The sequence below is a fragment of the Pelophylax lessonae genome, assembly GCF_965119305.1.
Source record: "Pelophylax lessonae genome assembly, chromosome: 9".
Classification (NCBI taxonomy): domain Eukaryota; kingdom Metazoa; phylum Chordata; class Amphibia; order Anura; family Ranidae; genus Pelophylax; species Pelophylax lessonae.
This window is the reverse complement of record NC_138776.1, coordinates 188,698,859-188,718,692: the sequence shown is the minus strand read 5'-3', so window position 1 is coordinate 188,718,692 and position 19,834 is coordinate 188,698,859. Positions and strand designations below refer to the sequence as shown.

General features: G+C 45.6%; 1 protein-coding gene across 3 annotated transcripts in view; it reads right to left on the bottom strand.

The window, feature by feature from the left end:
* LOC309563610 (mannose-binding protein C-like) overlaps positions 1 to 19,834 on the bottom strand; it is a 606,610-nt gene that overhangs the window by 39,424 nt on the left and 547,352 nt on the right. For all 3 annotated transcript variants that reach the window (XM_082268111.1, XM_082268113.1, XM_082268112.1), the window contains one exon: positions 15,484 to 15,570. In XM_082268111.1, coding sequence (XP_082124237.1) covers positions 15,484 to 15,570 — 87 coding nt within the window. The remainder of the gene's footprint in view (positions 1 to 15,483; positions 15,571 to 19,834) is intronic.

Sequence of the window (19,834 nt, the reverse complement as noted above, 5' to 3'; positions counted from 1 at the left end):
CAAAGCCATTCTTGTGCATTTTCTGGGGTATTAAATAAAAGTACTCTTCCATCCGCCTCCACACGCAGCCGCGCAGGATATGTCAGTATTTAATATGGCGTCCTTTTAACTTCTTTTTTACTTCCATGAAGGTAGCTCTCAACTTTTGTAATTCTACAGAAAAATCAGGAAAGAAAAATACTTGTACATTTTCATATTGAATAGTTCCCTTTTGTCTGGCTTTCCACAATATAAGGCCTCGATCTTTACAATTTAAAAAGCGTGCCAGTAAAGGTCTTGGTGGGGCCCTGGGAGCTGGATATTTTGCAGGTATTGTATGGGCCCTTTCCACTGCAAATTCTGCAGGAAAAACAGCCTCAGGGAATAAAGTTTTAATCCATGTTTTCACAAAGTCTCCAGGGTTTTTTCCCTCAACCCGCTCTGGTAGGCCAACAAATATAATATTGATACATCTCAGTCTATTCTCTAGAGCGTCAGCCTTTTGGTTCCAGAGTGATACTTGCTTTTCAACCACCAAAATCCGATTAGGGAGAGGGCAAGATCATCCTCTAATGTGGAAATCCTATTTTCTGCTTCAGTAACCCGTTCCCTGATAGCTTGCATATCCTGTCACAGTAGGCCTATATCCACTTTAAGCTCCTCCATTTTACCAGTCAACAGAGCACTATTAGCTGAGAGTGTACCTGCTCCAATGAAATCTTTGCTTGTTTCTCCGTCGGCATGCTAGTCAGCGTACCGCCACCTCCACTCCGTGTGTGGCGGGCTTCGGCCCCCTTCCTGCTTCTCGGATCAAGCAAATTCTTTCAGGCATTGTGACGCCGTGGAAGATCGATCCTTACTCGACTTCTTGATCATACTGTCAGGTGTGTATATAGGCTCTCCAAAGAGCCCTTCAGAGTTTTCGGATCAGGGTAAGTATTCAGGATAGAGACGGAGCTCTCGTGGAGGCCGGCGGAGCTCTGATCACATGCGGCCGGCCATCTTGCCGGCTAGCCACGCCCCCTCAATTTTTTTTATTTTTTTAACAGTAGGGCCTGTTCCTGTGCCCAGCAATAGTAACTGTGAGGGGTTACAGTGTTCAGGCACCACTAGGGATGGGTGAATGGTTTGGGCCAAGTTGGGACTAAACATCGCCCATTCAGGTACTTGCCTAACACCTGAACTTTCTCAGCACTTAGCGGGATGTTCACCAGTTGAGCGCACAGTCAATAGGTTGTTAAGGCTTCCCTGCTGAGAGCTGAATTTAAAAAAAATTATTGTAAAAAGAAAATGTAAATTACAAAAATTGGGGTAAAAACAACTTGGGAATGTGGAGAAGACGTCTGACGCCTTCTCCATATCTACAGGCAGGCACCAGGGATATCCTCTAGCCCCTCCCATCTTTGTTATTACCTTCTATAATATCTTGGAGTCCAGCTCATTGTCAAATTATCAGACTTTTATGCAATAAACTTTCCCCCATTCTCAAAACCATCCAACAAGATCTACAGAAGTGGAAATCCGTCCCTTTCTCGTGGTTTGGTAGGGCAGCTATTATCAAAATGAATATCCTCCCAAGGATTCTCTATCTGTTACAGACCCTACCAATCAAAATCCCAGCTTCATTTTTCACATCATATAAACAAATATGCACCGACTTCATTTGGCTTTCCAAACACCCACGTCTGGGATGGGATAAACTCTCAACCCCCAAATCGAAAGGTGGCACTGGCCTTCCGGACCTGCATAAATACTACTGGGCCTGTCACCTCATAAGGAAAATAGATTGGCATGTCCACCTCCATACCAAAGCATGGGTGTGCATAGACGACTCATTCTCTCAGATCCCATTCCGTCGCTTGCCATGGATTAGGACAAGTCTGATCCCTAAACAGAGCTCTGATCATCCTCTAATAGCCCCCACAATACAAAACTGAATATCTCCTCCTACAGAGATCCGCTAACCCCAATAAATCATAACCCTGAGTTCTCCCCTGGCATCCTGGGCTATCCTCTTAGTAACCCTGATTCTGAGATATCTGTATGTGCTGAAAACTTCTTTAATAAGGACAAACTCTTATGCTACAGCTATAACCATCCCTTTCTATACCGATCTTCAAATAAGACACTTTCTAAACAGCTTTTAATGGTACAGAGATCACACCTCTTTTGAAGCTTTATGTACTAGGTCAGAACCACAAAGACACCTGATTTCTGACTTATACTCTCTCATGTTTTCTGATTGTGATCCCAAATGCAACAAAGCTGGTCAAAAGTGGAAAAGAGATCTAGCTCTAGACCTTTCCATAGAGGACTGGGAGCATGTTTACTCCCACATCCATAAAGTCTCAATTAATGTCTCTGTGCAGCAAAACAGTTAAAAAATTACCCTAGATGGTACAAAACCCCAACGAAACTTCACAAATACTACCCTTCGCCCTCACCTCTTTGTTGGAAATGCAAATTAGATCCCGGTTCCTTACTCCACATTTGATGGGAGTGTCCAATAATACAACCCTTTTGGAGAGAAGTACATTGTACCATAATAAGCATCCCCTCCTACTCCCTAAATTACACCCCAGTGCAATATCTTCGTCATCATTCATCGCTCCCACAGTCAGCGTATGGGAAATCCCTTACCTCATTAATGTGGCCGAAATGTGCATCCAGCTACACTGGAAAGATAAAACCTCCCCAACAATAGCAGAATGGTTGCAATGCGTTAGAAAAACTGCAGGAATTGAGGATTTAATTAACCAGGCCGTGATACTCCCACCAGGTTCTGCAAAACAGGGGCCTGTTCACAGAATTTTACAGAATCAGCTGAATTCTCCAGGATAATGAGTGACTAAAACTCTAAAGTTGATAATAGTTGGACCTGGGGGAGTATAAGGGAACAGAGGACAAGAGAATTCAAACCATACAAGGAAACAGTATTAGGTAACATCCCTACACTCTCCTTTCCCCATTCTCAATCTTTTCAATATCACTTTACAATACAGACTATATTGAGCTTTAAGATCACCGCCCAAAAAACTCTTATTACAACCCTCTTAAGGCTATGATCCAAAAATACTGGCCGCCAAGCCAATACCACCCCCCCCCCCCCTCACTTTTTTTTGTTCTCCCTTTTCCACCTTTCCTCTTTCTCCCCTGTTCTCCTTCCCCATATTCCCCCACCCCCTCCACTCAGGAAGGACACACTTTGCTGTAACCAACCCATAACTTTTTCTTGATTCACAAGTGCTATATTTAGTCCTACTCTAAGTAGGGTTGGGGTTACACAATTCTTTACTTAACTGTTTCAATATCTGAGGTTTACATGTCTGCCTCATTCACACCCTGACATTATCTGATGTTTCTGAAGCATCTAATGACTCGCTTATAACAGTGGGTGTTACTCAAGGATATATGTGTGACTGGCTTGTCTTTAAGAGTACACCTAATATACACCCAATAAACTTCTTTAAAGGGGAGAAATAACAAAACAAAAAATAATTTAAAACAAAAAGAAAGGAGGGTGATGGCAGGTTTTGCCCCAACCCGATCACAGTTCGCTCCCATCAGGGGTGATCAGATGTTTTGGAGGCTTGGCTGGCATCTCTGTCTGTTGGTTACAAAGCTCCCAAGCTCATTGTTCTTCTTAATATTTGACTCTACTTGTTCGTTATTTTAGCAATCTCTATGTTTAACCTTGCAGCTATGTTCTTAATATCACATTATTCGGAATTGGAATGTCCTATCTGAATTTTTGTAAACTGTCTTTTTTTTTTTATGTTCTTAAAACCCTCGGTACAATTTATTGAAATAAAACAGCTTGGGGGGACCCCTTGGGTAATGTATGGCTTTTAAGGGGAACTCCATGACAGAATTAGGAAAAAAACTGCGTGGGGTCCCCCCCCAATATCCATACCAGGACAGTTGGGTCTGGTATAGACTTTAGGGGAACTCCAGGCCAAAATTAAAAAAAAAAAAAAAATGGCGTGGAGTCCCCCCTAAAATCTATACCAGACCCTTACCTGAGCATGCAGCCTGGCAGACTAGGAAGGGGGGGGGGGGGGCGAGAGAGCGCCCCCCCTCCTGAATTATATTAGGCCGCTTGCCCTCAATCTGGGGAGGGTGCTTTGAGGAGGCTTTGTTGATGGGGACAAGTTCCTCTTCCCGACAACCCTGGGCTGTGGTTGTGGGAGTCTGCGGGTGGGGGGCTTATCAGAATCTGGAAGCCCCCTTTAAGAAGGGGGCCCCCAGATCCTGGTCCCCCCTATGTCAATGGGTATTGTGTACATCGTACCCCTACCCATTCACCAAAAAATTGTTAAAAAAAATAAACCCACAAGACAATTTTTTTATTAAAAGATAAAAAAATAGTGTCCCCGATGTAAATCCATTGTCAGTCATGCCGCCCGCCGCTTCAGTCGCCCCGAAAAAAGAAAAAAAAAAAAGCTCCGCTCTCGGTCAACACTTCTTATATAGGGAACGGTCAGGGCCACACCGGTGACGTCATCCGGCAGCCCCGTTCCTCATGACGTCACTGACCCAGCATGCACCGGCCCATGATGTTACTAGGGGGTGGTGTCGGAGGCTGGCATGGCTCCGCTCATTCCCTATATAAGAATTTTTGAACCGTGAATAGGCAGTCCACAGAAAGTGTTCACTGAGAGCAGAGCTTTTCATTTTTTTTTTCTTTTTCCGGGTCGGCGGGTGAGGCGGGCAATGTGATTGACGATGGATTTACATTGGGGGACACTATTTTTTTAATTTTTAATAAAGGACTTGTCAAAAACTCTTGCGTGTTTATTTTTTTTGTACACTTTTTCGGTAAATGGGTAGGGGTACTATGTACCCGATACCCATTCACATGGGGAGCCGCCTTGTTAAACGGGGCTTCCAGATTCCGATAAGCCCCCCACCTGCAGACCCCCACAACCACAGCCCAAGGTTGTTGGGAAGAGGCCCTTACCCCCATCAACATGGGGACAGGGTGCTCTAGGGTGGGGGGGACAGAGCCCCCCTGCCCCGGAGAACCCCCCTCATGTTGAGGGCATGCGGCCTGCTATGGTTCAGGAGGGGGGCACTTGCTGCCCCCCCCTTTCCTGACCTGCCAGGCTGCATGCTCAGATAAGGACCTGATATGGAAGTTTTTTCATTTTTTTAAATCTGTATTGCCGGGAGCCGACAATACATTACAGCCGTGAGCAAGTTTAAATTACATTTTTTCCTTTAGAAATGTCAGTATTGCTGCAGCAGGCTCAATACATTGTAAAGATGAGTCACTTTACAGGCGCATAAAGGGGACCCCCCCCCCCCCAGTCCCAATATTTAAAGGAATTCTTCATTTTTTTATTTCACTTTAAGCCTCATTAAAATCACAGCCCCTTTAAAAACAATAGTTTCAAAAAGAAAATTGTATTGATACATGTCCCCAAGGGCAATACCTGGTCCCCCTACACTTTTTATGGCATTAACTTGCATATAAGTCTTTAAAATGAGGACTTTTGATTTTTCATGTTCATGTCCCATAGCCTTTAATTTGCATGTTCGCTAGAATGTTTTCCCTATTTGAGATGTTCTGGTGGGAACCAAACAGGGGGGTGTTTGGCCCATCCCTAGTGGGGACAGGTTCCCTGTCTGGAAGGGACAGTTCTTAGAAAAAGGGAAAGGTTCCAGAGCAGTAAGGACAGTGCAGGGTCTAGGTATACCTCACTTCAGGAAGTCTTTGCTTTTCGGTGTGGACTGGCCAGACCACATTCCGCTCCTTATTGCAGATGCTGTTGGCATCTTCAAACCTACACACCACTGTCACAGTTGGCACAAGTGGCTCTGGACAGGTAAGCATACCAGTCGGGCCTAGTTGAGCTGTGTTGTGTTGAACCTTTGTAATGTATTGCTATTGCCTAACTTGGACTCTTTGTGTTCACTTCCCGCTACACCATGCTACACTCTACCTGCACACAAGCTAATAAATACAACTTCCTCTACCTTCCCTGACTAAGCCAAATCCATTATTTGTGTCTCACATGCTCCCCCTCCTAGACTCTACTGTACAGCTCACAGTAGAAGGGTTTGTGTGGTGCAATTAGTTCTGCCAATCTGTAAAGCAGTGGGCAGTATTGGGTTTGGCCAGGGGCTGACTCACAAGCTACAGGCTTGTGAATTATCAGTGACCATGCTGATGGGCACAACCCCTGCAACTGTTTTTCATTCCACCATAGTGCAAGCAGGCACATTCTACATGAGAGTGGCAACTCCACTCTGAATTCAGGAGCAGTGAAGCTGTGTTTCCCCTTATCACATGAAGCTGAATTAGGTGGCCTTCACTAGCAGTCTCAATAGCTATTTCTAGGACCTTGCAGGGGATTAGGAGAAAACCGTGAGTGCAGATGCACTTAGACTTGGAGTTTGCTTTTTGGTCGGCCTTTCCCAAATGTCTTCACTTAATGAAAACATCCTTGTACCCCAATTTTAATCAGTCATTTTTTATTATTTACTTTCTTTACTTAGTTCTGTTCCTTCTCTTTATCTCTATTATCTTTAATATCTCTTTATTAATCCCAATATTTGAAGTACATAAAGGCCTTTGCACCTCTGCTGTTTCTTCGGACCAGTTGGGGAATGGCTGTCTGCCTCTATTTAGAAAAACATGCTCTTCCTAGGCTTGGAAACAGCTTGTAGGTGGGGTGCAGCCTGGTGCAGCAGTAAAAATTCACATAGTTAGGTATAATGGAAAACTTGTACTGAAACAGTGCAGCAGCAATTCATGGCAAAGCCACTGAGAAGGCTGCCCAACCGGGAGCATTCATGATTTCCAGTAATGTGAAGAGAGTGGGTATCAGCTGGACTAACAGCATCTGTAAAGAGAAGAGATTGCAGCCTGGCTGTCTCGTGCTGAATTGGGATGCTGTCCAAAGTTGTTGCGGCTCTACACTTTCCCTTGTCATCAGGAACCTTTCTCTACCATTAGTATTGACCTCAACAGACGGGATACCTATCCCTACTCTACCAACTCATAAATGCGTGCCAAACTTGGGGAACCAGGGCCTTAAATATGCTCTTCTTGACCCAAGATGGCTTCTAGGGTCACATGCAAAAGGATAGATTCCCCAGTGACCCAGGAAACCATAGAGGAACCCTGTTCCTTTTGATTGCCTCTCCAACAACTGTGCCGCTGTAGAAGATCGCCACCTGCAGTGGAGAAAGTAGACTGCACCTGCCTACAAGCTAGCTTTCCAAAAGGGGTACATAATATAGAGAGATTAAAACTGTGTGTCATATTTTAAAACAACCTAAATAAAAGATTGACATTTCATTCTTCACAAATTGTAGTTTTTTTTGTCAGCCATGCACTGAGGGGAATATTTATAAATTCTGTTGCACAACAGGGAAATACTAAAGGAGGAGTGGGACAGATTGCGCGACAGATTTACTGCAAGGTTACAGCTTGATTAATCCGTTTCTCTCTCTTTTACTCTAAAGTAGCATAAAACCTGTCTCTGACCACTTCTTAATTGTGCGTCTTTTTAGAGGAAAAATCTGTCTCATCTATAATAGCAAGCATATCCTGGACTTTTGTAAATCTGTTTCACCTGGCTGTGCAGGAATACAGCAGCATCGGTTGCAAATATACAGAAAAACTGTCACATTTTGGGAGTTATCCTGACTTGCATGTATTGGTGTTCCTAATTTGCTTGTTAAATGTACCCTTCTGATATGACTCAAAGTCATACAGTAGATCAGAGATGATGAATATTCTTTATGAAATTCATGTTCTTATACTTCAGGAAGTCCTTGTTTTTCAGTTACAACTTTGTAGTGTTGAGCGAACACGGACCTGTATTATTCGTGTTTGTACCGAATAATTGGATTTTTGTTACCCGAACACGGACACGGACACTTTACTGTATATTCGGGTAAAAATCCGTGTTCGGTCGTTTTATTTCCGGGTTTTGCATGCTTTGGCGCGCTTTTCATGGCGGGCTTTCAACAGCCAATCAACAAGCGTTTAACTAGTGTGCCTTAAGCCATCCCAGCCATGCCTACAAATGTATCAGTAGCTGTGATTGGCCGTCTGAAGCATGTGACCAAGTCTTTATAAGTTCGAGGCAGCGCCGCAGCGGCGTCATTCTGCTGCTTAGATCAGGGAGAGAGCACACATCAATGTGCTGGCTGCTGATTTTAGGGACAGACAGGAAAAAAAACCATTTGTGTCCGGATAGAATTGAGGGACAGGTCGGAGTGTTTTAGGCAGGGCGAGTTGTAGGCATTTTAGGGAGAGGCTGCTGCTGATTTTTAGGGAAATTGTGTTCTACAAACTACAATCGATATTGCTGTGTGGGGTGGGGTCTGCACTCTGCACTCAGTCCCGATCTACGATCTCTTATCAATCCTGTTAGGGATAGAGTCTGCTGAATTTTAGGGAAAGTGTGTCCTACAAACTACAATCGATATTGCTGTGTGGGGTGGGGTCTGCACTCTGCACTCAGTCCCGATCTACAATCTCTTATATCAATCCTGTTAGGGATAGAGTTTGCTGATTTTTAGGGAAAGTGTGTTCTACAAACTACAATCAATATTGCTGTGTGGTGTGGGATAGGAGATAGGCAGGTGTCAGTGATCCACATCCATTTTGCTGTGTGTGGGCTGCAGTGAACACAATCTTTTTGGGGTGCAGTGAACACAATCTTTTTGGGGTGCAGTGAACACAATCTTGGTGCAGTGAACACAATCTTTTTGGGGTGCAGTGAACGAAATCCTTTTGGGGTGCAGTGAACACAATCTTTGTGGGGTGCAGTGAACACAATCTTTTTGGGGTGCAGTGAACAAAATCCTTTTGGGGTGCAGTGAACACAATCTTTGTGGGGTGCAGTGAACACAATCTTTTTGGGGTGCAGTGAACAAAATCCTTTTGGGGTGCAGTGAACACAATCTTTGTGGGGTGCAGTGAACACAATCTTTGTGTAGTGCAGTGAACAAAATCCTTTTGGGGTGCAGTGAACACAATCTTAGTGGGGTGCAGTGAACAAGATCCTTTTGGGGTGCAGTGAACACAATCTTTGTGGGGTGCAGTGAACAAAATCCTTTTGGGGTGGTAGTGAACACAATCTTTGTGGGGTGCAGTGAACACAATCTTTGTGGGGTGCAGTGAACACAATCTTTTTTGGGTGCAGTGAACACAATCTTTGTGGGGTACAGTGAACATAATCTTTGTGGGGTGCAGTGAACACAATCTTTTTGGGGTGCAGTGAACAAAATCCTTTTGGGGTGCAGTGAACACAATCTTTGTGGGGTGCAGTGAACACAATCTTTGTGGGGTGCAGTGAACAAAATCCTTTTGGGGTGCAGTGAACACAATCTTTTTGGGGTTCAGTGAACAAAATCCTTTTGGGGTGCAGTGAACACAATCTTTGTGGGGTGCAGTGAACAAAATCCTTTTGGGGTGTAGTGAACACAATCTTTGTGGGGTGCACTGAACACAATCTTTGTGGGGTGCAGTGAACACAATCTTTGTGGGGTGCAGTGAACAAAATCTTTGTGGGCTGCAGTGAACACAATCTTTTTGGGGTGCAGTGAACAAAATCCTTTTTGGGTGCAGTGAACACAATCTTTGTGGGGTGCAGTGAACACAATCTTTTTGGGGTGCAGTGAACGAAATCCTTTTGGGGTGCAGTGAACACAATCTTTGTGGGGTGCAGTGAACACAATCTTTTTGGGGTGCAGTGAACAAAATCCTTTTGGGGTGCAGTGAACACAATCTTTGTGGGGTACAGTGAACACAATCTCATACTTCTGAAGATTTGAGGGTGCTGCCTGTTCCATACTCCTCCTACTCCTCATCCATCCTTTTAGGGGTACAAACAATAGTAATTGGGGCCTAGTGTGGTTGTGTACGTGTGAGATACATACACTTTTTTTGACCATATTTCCTATTCCGCTTTTTAAATAAAAACCTTTGGGGATCAATTAAATTGCGGGATAGTCTGTGTCGGTACGTGTGAGATCCACCTTTCCAAGTTTTTGAGGTTCATCTCATACTTCTGAAGATTTGAGGGTGCTGCCTGTTCCATACTCCTCCTACTCCTCATCCATCCTTTTAGGGGTACAAACAATAGTAATTGGGGCCTAGTGTGCTTGTGTACGTGTGAGATACATACACTTTTTTTGATCATATTTCCTATTCCGCTATTCAATAAAAACCTTTGGGGATCAATTAAATTGCGGGATAGTCTGTGTCGGTATGTGTGAGATCCACCTTTCCAAGTTTTTGAGGTTCATCTCATACTTCTGAAGATTTGAGGGTGCTGCCTGTTTCATACTCCTCCTACTCCTCATCCATCCTTTTAGGGGTACAAACAATAGTAATTGGGGCCTAGTGTGGTTGTGTACGTGTGAGATACATACACTTTTTTTGATCATATTTCCTATTCCGCTATTCAAAAAAAACCTTTGGGGATCAATTAAATTGCGGGATAGTCTGTGTCGGTACGTGTGAGATCCACCTTTCCAAGTTTTTGAGGTTCATCTCATACTTCTGAAGATTTGAGGGTGCTGCCTGTTCCATACTCCTCCTACTCCTCATCCATCCTTTTAGGGGTACAAACAATAGTAATTGGGGCCTAGTGTGGTTGTGTACGTGTGAGATACATACACTTTTTTTGATCATATTTCCTATTCCGCTATTCAATAAAAACCTTTGGGGATCAATTAAATTGCGGGATAGTCTGTGTCGGTACGTGTGAGATCAACCTTTCCAAGTTTTTGGGGTTCATCTCATACTTCTGAAGATTTGAGGGTGCTGCCTGTTCCATACTCCTCCTACTCCTCATCCATCCTTTTAGGGGTACAAACAATAGTAATTGGGGCCTAGTGTGGTTGTGTACGTGTGAGATACATACACTTTTTTTGATCATATTTCCTATTCCGCTATTCAATAAAAACCTTTGGGGATCAATTAAATTGCGGGATAGTCTGTGTCGGTACGTGTGAGATATACCTTTTAAATTTGTTTGGCGCATCTCCTTCCCCCGCCAAGGATTGCAGGGCGCTTCAGTTTGCCTCCTGTTCCCAACTCCTCCTACTCCTCTTCCTCATCCTGCCTTTAGGGTACAAAAAATTGTAATCGCGGCCTAGTCTGTGTTTGTACGTGTGAGATACACCGTATTATAAAATTTTTCCTATTCCGCTATTCAATAGACACCCTTTTGGAGTGTAAAAAATTAAATTACGGCATAGTCTGTATCGGTACGTGTGAGATACACCTTTTAAATTAGTTTGGCGCATCTCCTTCCCCCGCCAAGGATTGCAGGGCGCTTCAGTTTGCCTCCTGTTCCCAACTCCTCCTACTCCTCTTCCTCATCCTCCCTTTAGGGTAGAAAAAAATTTAATCGGGCCTAGTCTGTGTTTGTACGTGTGAGATACACAGTTTTTTATCCTATTCCGCTATTCAATATACACCCTTTTGGTGTAAAAAACATTAAATTGCGGCATAGTTTGCATATTTGACTGTGAGATACACCCGTGCGATACTGTTGTTGTTTTGTTCCGCTATTCAATAAACACCTTTCTAGGGCAAGATCTTAAATTACAGAAATATGAGGAGACCGTCAAATAAGGGCCGTGGCCTGGGTCGTGGTGCTGCTGGTAGAGCTCCTGTTGCAAGGAGAGGACGTGGTCGATCTGTGCCAGCTACACGCACAAGTGAAACACCTTCCTCAAGTGTGAGTAGGCGACAGAACCTGCATCAGTATTTGGTAGGGCATCATACGCCTCTAGAAGTGATGAGGCCAGAACAAGTGGAGGCGATAGTAGATTGGTTTGCTGCTGACAGTGCCTCCAGTTCCTTCACATTGTTTTCCACCCAGTCTACTGCAGAAAGGTCAGAGTTGGCACCTGCAGCCGATGTCCAACCATCTTTCACCTCACCACCTTGCAAATCAGGCAAGCAGTCTGAGCCCCAAGCCATACAGCAGTCTCTTATTCTTTTTGAGTACTCTGTCAGCAGGGTTTCCCAGGGCCATCCACCTAGCCCTGCCCCAGAAGTGGAAGAGATTGAGTGCAGCGATGCCCAACCACTTATTTCTCAAGATGAGTACATGCAAGGACCATCGCAGCACGTCTCCGATGATGACGAAACGCAGGTGCCTTCCACCACCGAGGATTGCAGGGCGCTTCAGTTTGCCTCCTGTTCCTAACTCCTCCTACTCTGCTTCCTCATCCTCTACCTCCTCCTCATCCGGACAGCGTAACACCTTCACCACCAACTTCAGCACGGCCAGGGGTAAACGACAGCAGGCAGTTTTACAACTTGCTTGTTTGGGGGACAAACCACACACCGCTCAGGAGTTGTGGAGGAGCATGGAACAGCAGACAAATGAGTGGTTGCTGCCAGCGAGCCTCAAGCCCGGCCTGGTGGTGTGCGATAACGGTCAAAATCTCATAGCAGCTCTGGGCCTAGCCGGTTTGACGCACATCCCTTGCCTGGCGCATGTGCTGAATTTGGTGGTGCAGAGGTTCCTTAAAAACTACCCCGATATGTACGAGCTGCTGCAGAAAGTGCGGGCCGTCTGTGCGCACTTTCGGCGTTCTCACCCTGCTGCTGCTCACCTGTCAGCGCTGCAGCGTAACTTCGGCCTTCCCGCTCACCGCCTCATATGTGACGTGCCCACAAGGTGCAAAGACTGTGCGAGTAGCAGCAGGCCATAGTGGAGTTTCAGCTGCAGCACGCACGCGTGAGTCGCTCTGCGGAACAGCACCACTTCAACACCAATAACTGGGCCTCCATGCGAGACCTGTGTGCCTTGTTGCGCTGTTTTGAGTACTCCACCAACATGGCCAGTGGCGATGACGCCGTTCTCAGCTTAACTATCCCACTTCTATGCCTCCTTGAAAAAACAATTCAGGCGATGATGGAAGAGGATGTGGCAGAGGATGAGGAGGAGGAGGAGGATGAAGAGGTAACATTTCCAAGGCTTTCAGGGCAGTCATTCGCAAGGTGCTCCGAGGGTGGGTTCCTGCACACACAAACGCCAGGGACACAATTGTCCAGCAGGGGCACAGTTCTGGAGGATGAGGAGGATGAGGAGGAGGAGGAGCTGGAGGAGGAGATGGAACCATGTTCACAGCAGGGTGGCACCCAGGCCAGCTCATGGCCATCACTGGTGCGTGGCTGGGGGGATACAGAGGACACGGACGATACACCTCCCACAGAGGACAGCCTTTCGTTGCCTCTGGGCAGCCTGGCACACATGAGCGATTACATGCTGCAGTGTCTCCACAACGACCGCCGAGTTGCCCACATTCTAACTTGTGCTGATTACTGGGTGGCCACGCTGCTGGATCCCCGTTACAAGGACAACGTACCGTCCTTAATTCACTCACTGGAGCGCGATCGCAAGATGCGCGAGTACAAGCGCACGCTGGTAGACGCGATGCTGCTGGCATTCCCATCTGACAGCGGGGCCACAGTGGAAGCACAAGGCAGAGGAGGAGGAGGAGGAGGAGGAGGAGGTCGCCAACGCAACCAGGGCACCGCCAGCACCTCAGAAGGCAGGGTTAGCATGGCCGAAATGTGGAAAAGCTTTGTCAGCACGCCACAACAAACAGCAGCACCAGCAGCTCAGATGGAATGTCTTAGCAGGAGGCAGCATTTTACCAACATGGTGGAGCAGTATGTGTGCACACGCCTAGACGTACTGATTGAGGGGTCTGCCCCCTTCAACTTCTGGGTCTCCAAGTTGGGCACATGGCCTGAGCTTGCCCTTTACGCCTTGGAGGTGCTGGCGTGCCCTGCAGCCAGTGTATTATCTGAACGGGTATTTAGCACGGCTGGGGGTGTTATAACAGACAAGCGCAGCCGCCTGTCCAGAGACAATGTGGACAAGCTCACGTTCATTAAAATGAACCAGGCATGGATCCCATGGGACTTTTCCGTACCTTGTGCAGAATAGCAATGGATACCGACCTTACCCACCCATTGTTCCATTTTTGCTCTTTCTCACTCTTTTGGGGTGTACCCTCATTTAAAATTTGTGAAAAGAAGCAGTGTTGGCTACCTCGTCCTCCTCCTCAGGGCCAGATTAACGTAGGGGTTATTGGAGCTGCAGCTCCAGGCCCCTACCTTTTATATAGGCCCCGGGTTGGCCATATTCACTGTTACCGCTCTTCTGTCACTTGTAAACACAGAAGTCTGGCTCCTATGCTCACTTCCCCAGGCAGCACCCTCAGAACCTCCCCACACAGCGCGAAGGGCGGACAAGGAGGGACAGTTGCCAATGCATGGATGTGTTTATGGGCTTCAGAGACAGCATCCCATGTTGAATTAGGCATGCATGGCTGCACCCTTCCTCCTCTGGGTGCATGCCAAGGCACGGCCCTTAAGGCCCTTCAAAATCCTCAGCACCAAGCCCATGATGCTCTTAATCCGGCCCTGGTCCTCCTCCACCGCCGCTTCCACCTACACCGCCCATAGGTGTGCGCAGCCTATTGCATTAGGGTGTGCACCCCAAAGTTTAAATACACATGCATGTGTTTGCCTACATGTACATGGCCCCGATACATTACTCTCCCTGCTGGCAAAGAGAAATGGAGCAGAGCAGGTCCGAGGGAGATCTTTCCCATCTCCTCACTGGCAAACAGAGCAATAATGCTATGTGCCATAGGTGATTAGGGTGTGCCCAGGTAAACCCGGCACACCCTGTGCACACGTCTATGACACCGCCACATCCACCACCACCTCAACCTCCCTCCTACTCCATATGGGCCTCGTCCTTCAGAGATGAAGAACATTGTTTTATATTTCTTTTTTTTTTGTTGTCTTTGTCTTTCCATTGGTGTTTTAGAGCCATTTTAGTGCCTGAAAGTTCGGGTCCCCATTGACTTCAATGGGGTTCGGTGTCCGGTAAAAGTTCGGCAAAAGTCCGGGACACGGACCCGGACTTTTTTTTAAAGTTCGGCCGAACCCGTCGAACACGGACATCCAGGTGTCCGCTCAACTCTAGTTACAAGCCAATCATTGCTATAGTTCACTTCATATTTGAAGGGGTTGTAAAGGCAGAAGGTTTCTTATCTTAATAAATTCATTAAGATAAAAAGCCTTTTGTGTGCAGCAGCTTCCCTCAGTCCCCCTAATACTTACCTGAGCCTCATCTAGATCCAGCGATGTTGCAGGAGTGTCTCGGCCGTCTGGGACTCCCCTCCTCATTGGCTGAGGCAGCAGCATGGCCTTATTGGCTCCCGCTCCTACCATTTAAAGTTAATCAGCTAATGAGGAGTGAAAGGGGGTGGGGCCGGGCCATGGTTCCGTGTCTGAATGGTTACACTATGGCTTGGCTCAAGTTCCCCTATAGCAAGCTGCTCGCTGTGGGGGCACTCAAAAGAAGGAAGGGGCCAGGAGCAACGAAGAGGGACCTGAGAAGAGGAGGATCTGGGCTGCTCTGTGCAAAACATAACTGTTATTTTTAACTTAAAAAAAAAAAGAGATTTTAGTATAGTATACTGGTTTTCATGAATTACCTGGGCTTCCTTTCTCTCCTTTCTGCCCTTGTTCTCCCTGAATACCAACTCCTCTTTCACCTTTCTCCCCTTTTTTTCCAGTCGGGCCTAAGGAAAGAAGTAATATACAAAAGATTTGAGATATTATGTTAAACAATTAGCAATAATAGCATTGTTAAAATATAATTGCTATAATGTAAACACAAACAAATTCAAATTCCGGGCAATGCAATCCTGAGTCCCCGTTCACACTGGGGCGACCTGTGAGGCGACCTGGTCCCCTCACAGGTCGCCGTAGGTCGCCTTCCATAGGGAAGCTGCGGACCCGTTCTAATAGGAGCGACACAAGACGCTCCGTCTTAGAAAAAGGGTCCGGAGCTTCTTTGGGGCGACCCGGAGCGACCGTCATAGACTTCAATGTTATGAAGTCCGTGCCGGCAGTTCCGAGGTTGCAGCGTGCTGCTCGCACCGCGACCTCGGATGTCGCCCCTGGAAGTCGGATCGCCCCAGTGTGAACGGGGCCTAAAGCATATCTGAATCCAAAAACAAAAATGAAAATAATACAGCTTAAATAAAATTGTAACAAATAATTAAAAAGGATGGTTGACCTCAAAACACGTACATTAGAATATACAAAAAAATGGAACCAAAAAACAAGTGATTGGCTGCAAAAAATGCATGGTGTATCCAAAGTGACTAGTGCGCCAACAACGCAAACACATAATTCCAGAGTGCATGTGCATAACCACCATGCTCCAGACAGAAAGATTGGCTGCTTACCAGATGGAATGATCCCACCAAGAGATCATATGCGTATATGTGTAAATTCACCTCTGAAGGTGGGTAGTCAGCCAGTCTTAATGGGTCACGTATCTCACAGCGTTTAATGGTGAAAACAGAGAAGGCTCATAGTGCATTAAAGGAGATGTACAACCAAAGCTCCTTTGGCTGTACATCTCCTAAGGATCACAAGAGTGTAGTTCCTATTGCACTCCTGTGGCCCGTTTTCAGCAGAGAGCTGGCTGAAGTCCGCTCTCTGCTGACGTCACAGTCGGTCCAGGCATATGGCGGATCTTGATACTCTGTACGTGATGACGCAGTGCCTGGACCAACACCCGGCTCAGCCTCTCATCAGGCCGCTGAGAGCCTGAGTCAGCTGCTCCCTGCCCCCTCCACAACCCAGTGCTCCAGTGAGGCAGGAGAGGGTAGAGGGGAGAGAAGTGACAGAGAGTCAGCAGTTCTCTGCTTGTGGAGCTGTCAGAACTGAGGGATCAGCGGTGTTCGATCACTCGCTTCTTGGCCTCAAGGTGCAGATGCAGCATTGGAACGATACCCAGTTCCAGACCGTCCGCCGCATTTTTATTGTGGCAGGCAGCCCCTCCTGCGCGAACTAACGTAGTACTACATAGGTCGCGCGCCTGGTGCTAGGGGGCAAGCAGAGTGGCATCAGCGGAGATGCTGATGCACAGGGCCGGCGGCCACGATTGCTGCCAGCCACCCGCGATCGCTCCCCACTGAGAGAGGACAGGCAGCTGTTGTAAACACAGCTGACTGTTTGTCTCTCTGGAACGATCACAGAGCGCCTGTGAACCTTCTATATAGGATCACAGGTCTCTATGATCATTTAAAAAGCCCAACCCCCCACAGTTAGTAACCACTCCCCTAGGCTTACATTTAACCCCTTGATCACCCACTAGGTTAACCCCTTCCCTGCCAATGTCATTATAATAGTAACAGGGCATATTTTTAGCACTGATTACTGTAGTAATGTCACTGGTCCCCCAAAAAGTGTAAAAAAATGTCAGTTAGGGATCCGATCTGTCTGCCGGAATGTCGCAGTCCCGCGAAAAATCGCAGATCACAACCATTACTAGTAAAAAAAAAAAAAACAATAAAAATGACATAAATCTTTCCCCTAGTTGTAGACACAATAACTTTTGCGCAAACCAATCAAAATACGCTTATTGTGATTTTTTTATTACCAAAAATATGTAGCAGAATACAAATTGGCCTAAAAGGATGAAAAATTAGATTTTTACATTTTTTTGGGGGGGTTTGTTACATAGCAGAATGTGAAAAATATTGTTTTTTTTTTTTTTTTCAGAATTGTCGGCAATTTTTTGTTTATATCGCAAAAAATTAAAAATCGCACAGGTGATCAAATACCACCAAAAGAAAGCTCTATTTGTGGGAAAAAAAGGACATCAATTTTATTTGGGTACAGCGTCGCACGACCACGCATTTTTCCGTTAAAGTAACGCAGTGCTGAATCGCAAAAAATGGCCTGGTCATTAAGGGGGCAAATCCTTCTGGTCCCGAACTGGTTAAAGTATATGAACTGGTTTATTAAAAAACAAGATTGCACCTACAGCAAAGATCAAGCAGAAAATCATAACTTGTGTGCGGCTGCCTTAAAGTTAAACTCCACTTTTGTTGTGAAAAAAACATTGCCCTCTGGGTGATCTCTGTACATTACAAGGATGTTAACAAACTTTGTTGCAGATTCCTACCTTTTGTTATTCTGAAGAAATCATTGTTTGTTCCTCTGTGACGAGTGGGTCAAATGGGAGTGGTTTCTTAATTACCTATCAGCTGTGCAGCTGGAGGGCTCTAATGAGGAGATCTGCTGGGCCTGCATAGACGTGTTCCTATTGGGAGTATCTCACCAAAAATGAAATTTTTGTTGCAGGGGATGCCAGAAATCTGATGTGTATCTTAAGCAGACTTGTGGGAAAATCGGTGAACCAATCACACAAGCAGGAAATTATGTTTCTGGGTTGTGGTCAGTACAAATTCAGTGTAGAGAACACCTCCAGGTAGCCATATTGCATTGCATTTTCAGAAAATTACAACAGCTGCAGATTGAAAACTTTATATACAGTATAGTGTGATATTTCAATTATTTGTATATTCTAATGTACGTGTTTTGAGGTCAATCATCCTTTTTAAATTATTTGTCACAATTTTATTTGAGTCATGTTTGAGTTAGAAACAGCGCAAGTTGCAGACACACATAATTCACTTTTTCCTCACCATTCAATGAATTTTTGTTTGCAGCAGTTTCTGATGTGTTCATAATTTTAAGGCTAGGCGCAACTATATACGCATTTTTTTCCAGGTAAAATTTTGCAGCTTACCAGTTCTTAGATGTGGTGGCTGCCTTAGTCTTTTTTCAGACTTTCTCCCCCTCTCTTTTAACCTGTAAATAACAACACTTTCTGGCTACACTTACTCACTTCACTTTGTAAATATATATATATATATATATATATATAGTATCTCACAAAAGTGAGTACACCCCTGACATTTTTGTAAATATTTTATTCTACCTTTTCATGTGACAACACTGAAGAAGTGACACTTTGGTTCAATGTAAAGTAGTGAGTGTACAGCTTGTATAACAGTGTAAATTTGCTGTCCCCTCAAAATAACTCACACAGACATTAATGTCTAAACTGCTGGCAACAATAGTGAGTACACCCCTAAGTGACAATGTCCAAATTGGGCCTAATTAGCCATTTTCCCTCCCCGATGTCATGTGACTCATCAATGATACAAGGTCTCAGGTGTGAATGGGGAGCAGGTGTGTTAAATTTGGTGTTATCACTCTCACTATCTCACTGGAAGATCAACATGGCACCTCATGGCAAAGAACTCTCTGAGGATCTTACAAAAAAAGAATTGTCGCTCTACATAAAGATGGCCTAGGCTATAAGAAGATTTCCAAGGCCCTGAAACTGATCTGCAGCACGGTGATCAAGACCATGCAACAGTTTAACAGGAGAAGTTCCACTCAGAACAGGCCTTGCCATGGTCGACCAAAGAAGTTGAGTGCACGTGCTCAGCGTCATATCCAGAGGTTATATTTGGGAAATAGACATAGAAGTGCTGCCAGCATTGCTGCAGAGGTTGAAGGGGTGGGGTGTCAGCCTGTCAGTGATCAGACCATACGCCGCAAACTGCATCAAATTGGTCTGCATGGCTGTCATCCCAGAAGGAAGCCTCTTCTAAAGATGATGCACAAGAAATCCCACAAACAGTTTGCTGAAAACAAGCAGACTAAGGATGGATTACTGGAACCATGTCCCGGGGTCTGATGAGACCAAGGTAAACTTATTTGGATCAGATGGTGTCAAGCGTGTGTGGCAGCAACCAGGTGAGGAGTACAAAGACAAGTTTGTCTTGCCTACAGTCAAGCATGGTGGGAGTGCCATGGTCTGGGGCTGCATGAGTGCTGCCGACACTGGGGAGCTACAGTTCATTGAGGGAACCATGGATGCCAACATGTACTGTGACATACTGAAGCAGAGCATGATCCCCTACCTTCAGAGACTGGGCCGCAGGGCAGAATTCCAACATGATAATGACCCCA